The sequence below is a fragment of the Palaemon carinicauda genome, chromosome 42 (assembly GCF_036898095.1).
Source record: "Palaemon carinicauda isolate YSFRI2023 chromosome 42, ASM3689809v2, whole genome shotgun sequence".
Taxonomy (NCBI): Eukaryota; Metazoa; Arthropoda; class Malacostraca; order Decapoda; family Palaemonidae; genus Palaemon; species Palaemon carinicauda.
In genome coordinates this window covers 41,821,370-41,827,153 of record NC_090766.1, presented here as the reverse complement: position 1 = coordinate 41,827,153, position 5,784 = coordinate 41,821,370, and the positions used below count along the sequence as shown (strand labels likewise).

The window sequence follows — 5,784 nt, the reverse complement described above, 5'->3', positions numbered from 1 at the left end:
TTAGTAAAGCACTGACCTCCACCACGGCAGCTTATTTCTCGACCTTTTGCTCGACCTTGATCTTGACCTTTGACCTTAAATATGTATTAATTGGCCTGGGTTTTCATAGGCTCAAATATAAACCAAATTTTAAGTCTCTGTGACAACGATGTCCAAACTTATTGCTGATTACGCGAATTGGACATTTTATTTGACTGTGACCTTGACCTTTGACCTTAACTTTCCGAAATTTAATCATTTCCAGCTTTTTACATAATAGTTAATCCCAGCAAGTTTCATTACCCTACAATTAACATTGAGGCCAGGAAGGTGTTCACAAACAAACTCACTCACAAATAAACACAAATGTGGCGTAATACATAACCTCATTCCAACTTCGTTATCGGAGGTAGTTAACCACATCTCAAATTCAATTAAATTCCAGTAGGTCTACCATGTAACCTTACTAAAACTCAAGAATCAATATATTTACTATCCCTGAAACTCAAGAAAGCAGAAATATAGGACTGAAAATGAATATGAGTAAAACAGATAATGTTCAATGAAATACTGAGAGACAACAAATACGGGTGACTAACTCAAGGATAATGATAACAAAACCAATATACCGAAATATATATAAAGTTATTAATACAACCCATAGAGTGGAGATAAAAAGTCAAAATTAGACTAAATTCTTTTTAATGAAGCGCATTTGCACTGACTCGCAGGGGGTGCCCTTTTAAACCGGAAAAGATTCATAATAGCTGATTGGTAGGACAAAATATTTCTCACAAATTAGCTAGTAGTAAACATTTCCGAGCTAAAAGGGCACCCCTGCGAGTCAGGGCAAATGCACCTCCGTAAAAAAAATGAGTATAGTGCCTATAACTCCACATCTCAAAGCCGCTCGATTTAACGTCACATCACAGTTCCCTAACTCGGGCCCCCTCTGGAACTAGCAACCTCTACTCTACAACTCTGGAACATTCATTCACAAACTTATCCACTGAATGGACGGACCTTCATCGAATGCTGTCATTATTCCGACCCGGACGAACTTCGTAGGCATCAGTAACTTCACGAGGCAATTGAGTTACAGGGAATTTAATGATCCCCGAATGGATGGCACAAGTTGGGTGATATCTTTGGTGGCGTTTTCACTTTCCACTGATCGGGTTCTCTGTTCTCCTCGTTTGTTTTCCTGCGTTCTTCTTGTTCTTGCTCTTGTTCTTGCTCTTCTTGTTCTTCTTCTTCTTCTTCTTCTTCTTCTTCTTCTTCTTCTTCTTCTTCTTCTTCTTCTTCTTATTATTATTATTATTATTAGCTAACTTACAACCCTAGTTACACTTGCAGGATGCTATAATCCTATTCTTCTTCTTCTTCTTCTTCTTCTTCTTCTTCTTCTTCTTCTTCTTCTTCTTCTTCTTATTATTATTATTATTATTATTATTATTATTATTATTATTATTATTATTATTATTATTACTAGCTAACCTAAAACCCTAGTTGGAAATGCAGGATGCTATAAGACTAACGACTCCAATATGAGAGAAATAGCCCAGTGAAACAAAAGGCAGGAAGGAAATAAATAAACTACAAGAGAAGTATTGAACAATTAAAATATTTTAACAACAGTAACATTAAAATATTTTCTTTTCATATATAAACTAGAAAAACTTAAAAAAAAAAACAAGAGGAAGAGAAATAAGATAGAATAATGTGCCCTCAAGTAAGAGATCTACCAAAAGACTGGGTGTAAATTGGTATTATTTCATGTGATTTAGGACTTTCAAGTTCAAATTTGCAGCGAATGTTTTTATGTTGAACAGACTCACATACGTCTCTTTTTATAGCTTTTATATATATATATATATATATATATATATATATATATATATATATATATACATACATACATATATATATATATATATATATATATATATATATATATATATATATATAAAAGATCTATGTCAATATTGTTACTGTTCTTAAAATGTTCTATTTTAATTATTCCTTGTTTCTCTTGTAGTTTATTTATTTCCTTGGACTTGAACTTATAGCATCGTGCTTTTCCAACTAGGGTTGTAGCTTGGCTAGTAATAATAATAATAATAATTCTAAGGTTGTGGATTTAAAATCAACATCAATCTTTCACACTCTTCTTTTTCCAAAAGCAAAATTAAGGAAACCATGATCATGTTATCTAGAATCAGAAGTGGCCTTTGAGAGAGCAGACCTCCTCCACGGCAGCTTATTTCTCGAAACCAGCTTGCCTTTCCCAGAATCAATTTAGACCGTAGGCGTATTTGAAGTCTGTGTGACCACCATGTGTGAACTTGGGGTTAAGGGTAGGGTTAATTCGGTCGACATTTTGCTCGACCTTGACCTTGACCTTTGACCTAGGACTTTCAAAATTGAATCACTTCGACTACTCTATGAGTACAACTGTGAACAGGAAGCTGTTCACAAACAAACAGACACGGACAAACAGGGGTGTAAACGTAACCTCTATCTCAGCTTTCTGGCCACAACTTTGATCGTAGAGTAATGAAACTTGCAGGGATTAAATGTAATGTAAAAAAGCTGGAAATGATTAAATCTTAGAAGGTCAAGGTCAAAGGTCAAGGACAGGCCAAGAAAAACGTTCAATTCACATAATCAGCCATAAGTTTGGACATTTCCGAAATAAGGAGGGGCTGTGTGGACACCTGATGAGGAGAGATGAGGACCACGTTGGGAGACATACTATGGAGATGGAGGTTCAGGGAAGAAGAAGAAGAAGAGGGAGACCAAGAAAGAGATGGAGGGGCTGTGTGGACACCTGATGAATAGAGATGAGGACCACGTTGGGAGACATACTATGGAGATGGAGGTTCAGGGAAGAAGAAGAAGAGGGAGACCAAGAAAGAGATGGAGGGGCTGTGTGGACACCTGATGAATAGAGATGAGGACCACGTTGGGAGACATACTATGGAGATGGAGGTTCAGGGAAGAAGAAGAAGAGGGAGACCAAGAAAGAGATGGAGGGGCTGTGTGGACACCTGATGAATAGAGATGAGGACCACGTTGGGAGACATACTATGGAGATGGAGGTTCAGGGAAGAAGAAGAAGAGGGAGACCAAGAAAGAGATGGAGGGGCTGTGTGGACACCTGATGAATAGAGATGAGGACCACGTTGGGAGACATACTATGGAGATGGAGGTTCAGGGAAGAAGAAGAAGAGGGAGACCAAGAAAGAGATGGAGGGGCTGTGTGGACACCTGATGAATAGAGATGAGGACCACGTTGGGAGACATACTATGGAGATGGAGGTTCAGGGAAGAAGAAGAAGAAGAGGGAGACCAAGAAAGAGATGGAGGGGCTGTGTGGACACCTGATGAATAGAGATGAGGACCACGTTGGGAGACATACTATGGAGATGGAGGTTCAGGGAAGAAGAAGAAGAAGAGGGAGACCAAGAAAGAGATGGAGGGGCTGTGTGGACACCTGATGAATAGAGATGAGGACCACGTTGGGAGACATACTATGGAGATGGAGGTTCAGGGAAGAAGAAGAAGAGGGAGACCAAGAAAGAGATGGAGGGGCTGTGTGGACACCTGATGAATAGAGATGAGGACCACGTTGGGAGACATACTATGGAGATGGAGGTTCAGGGAAGAAGAAGAAGAAGAGGGAGACCAAGAAAGAGATGGAGGGGCTGTGTGGACACCTGATGAGGAGAGATGAGGACCACGTTGGGAGACATACTATGGAGATGGAGGTTCAGGGAAGAAGAAGAAGAGGGAGACCAAGAAAGAGATGGAGGGGCTGTGTGGACACCTGATGAATAGCGATGAGGACCACGTTGGGAGACATACTATGGAGATGGAGGTTCAGGGAAGAAGAAGAAGAAGAGGGAGACCAAGAAAGAGATGGAGGGGCTGTGTGGACACCTGATGAGGAGAGATGAGGACCACGTTGGGAGACATACTATGGAGATGGAGGTTCAGGGAAGAAGAAGAAGAGGGAGACCAAGAAAGAGATGGAGGGGCTGTGTGGACACCTGATGAATAGAGATGAGGACCACGTTGGGAGACATACTATGGAGATGGAGGTTCAGGGAAGAAGAAGAAGAGGGAGACCAAGAAAGAGATGGAGGGGCTGTGTGGACACCTGATGAATAGAGATGAGGACCACGTTGGGAGACATACTATGGAGATGGAGGTTCAGGGAAGAAGAAGAAGAGGGAGACCAAGAAAGAGATGGAGGGGCTGTGTGGACACCTGATGAATAGAGATGAGGACCACGTTGGGAGACATACTATGGAGATGGAGGTTCAGGGAAGAAGAAGAAGAGGGAGACCAAGAAAGAGATGGAGGGGCTGTGTGGACACCTGAGGAATAGAGATGAGGACCACGTTGGGAGACATACTATGGAGATGGAGGTTCAGGGAAGAAGAAGAAGAAGAGGGAGACCAAGAAAGAGATGGAGGGGCTGTGTGGACACCTGATGAGGAGAGATGAGGACCACGTTGGGAGACATACTATGGAGATGGAGGTTCAGGGAAGAAGAAGAAGAGGGAGACCAAGAAAGAGATGGAGGGGCTGTGTGGACACCTGATGAATAGAGATGAGGACCACGTTGGGAGACATACTATGGAGATGGAGGTTCAGGGAAGAAGAAGAAGAGGGAGACCAAGAAAGAGATGGAGGGGCTGTGTGGACACCTGATGAGGAGAGATGAGGACCACGTTGGGAGACATACTATGGAGATGGAGGTTCAGGGAAGAAGAAGAAGAGGGAGACCAAGAAAGAGATGGAGGGGCTGTGTGGACACCTGATGAGGAGAGATGAGGACCACGTTGGGAGACATACTATGGAGATGGAGGTTCAGGGAAGAAGAAGAAGAAGAAGATGAGGGAGACCAAGAAAGAGATGGAGGGACTGTGTGAGAGGAGATTTACAGGAGAAGGGGATTGATGAGGCAGAAGTGCAGAATAGAAAAAGATGGAAACGGCTCATCCGCAACGGCGACCCCATATAAAAATGGGAACCAGCTGGGAAGAAGAAGACTGAATTTGGAATATTATTCTAAATAAAAAATATAATCAAATATCCATAATGAGTTCATATTTCTTGATAAATTATAGGAAACAGACATTTCATGGATTGGTCTGAAGCTAACATTATTCAAATTCAAAAACATAATCAAATATTTATGACGATTCCATATTTCCTAATAAATTAAAGGTAACAGAAGTTTCATGAATTGATAAGAAGAGATTAAAAAAATTCTACATTCATTTCCGATACGGAGTGAATTTGGAACATTATTCTTAATCAAATATACAATTAGATAGTCACAACGAATTCATATCTTAAAAAATCATAGGAAACAGAAATCTCATGAATTGATTCGAAGCTCTTCAATCAAAGAAACCAACCAAATGAATAAATAAATAAATAAATAAAAATAAAAAAGTTTATCATTCATTTCAGTAATAGAAAGTGACAGAACCTCTCCAACTTGAAATCGACAAGTTTTGCATTGCCTTAATTTTTCAGATTTTCTCACAAGCGCTGATCTAATTACCAAACTCGAATTAGCCTCGAGGACATTAACAACTTAGCAGGGCCAGAGACCCGATGAGGTAATTAAGTTACCGGATCTGTTGACAGACATTGCAAGAGCGGGATCGCATTGTATTTTGTATTTTGTATTTTGTATTTTTCGGGAAGGAAGATAACGAAGGAAATAGAGTTTGATGGAAGGTGAAATTCTAGGATTATATTTTCTCTTTGTGATGAGAAAGCGCT

The 5,784-nt window shown here is 40.4% G+C and overlaps 1 protein-coding gene across 1 annotated transcript in view; it reads right to left on the bottom strand.

Annotated features, from left to right (window-relative positions):
- Positions 1-2,633: 2,633 nt before the first annotated feature.
- The window catches only part of LOC137633121 (histone H3.v1-like), a 51,866-nt gene continuing 48,715 nt past the window's right edge, over positions 2,634-5,784 (bottom strand). The window contains exons 2-9 of the mRNA XM_068365282.1: positions 4,513-4,584; positions 4,221-4,361; positions 3,960-4,031; positions 3,737-3,808; positions 3,445-3,585; positions 3,288-3,362; positions 2,999-3,139; positions 2,634-2,809 (exon numbers count right to left, since the gene is read on the bottom strand). Coding sequence (XP_068221383.1) covers positions 2,634-2,809; positions 2,999-3,139; positions 3,288-3,362; positions 3,445-3,585; positions 3,737-3,808; positions 3,960-4,031; positions 4,221-4,361; positions 4,513-4,584 — 890 coding nt within the window. The remainder of the gene's footprint in view (positions 2,810-2,998; positions 3,140-3,287; positions 3,363-3,444; positions 3,586-3,736; positions 3,809-3,959; positions 4,032-4,220; positions 4,362-4,512; positions 4,585-5,784) is intronic.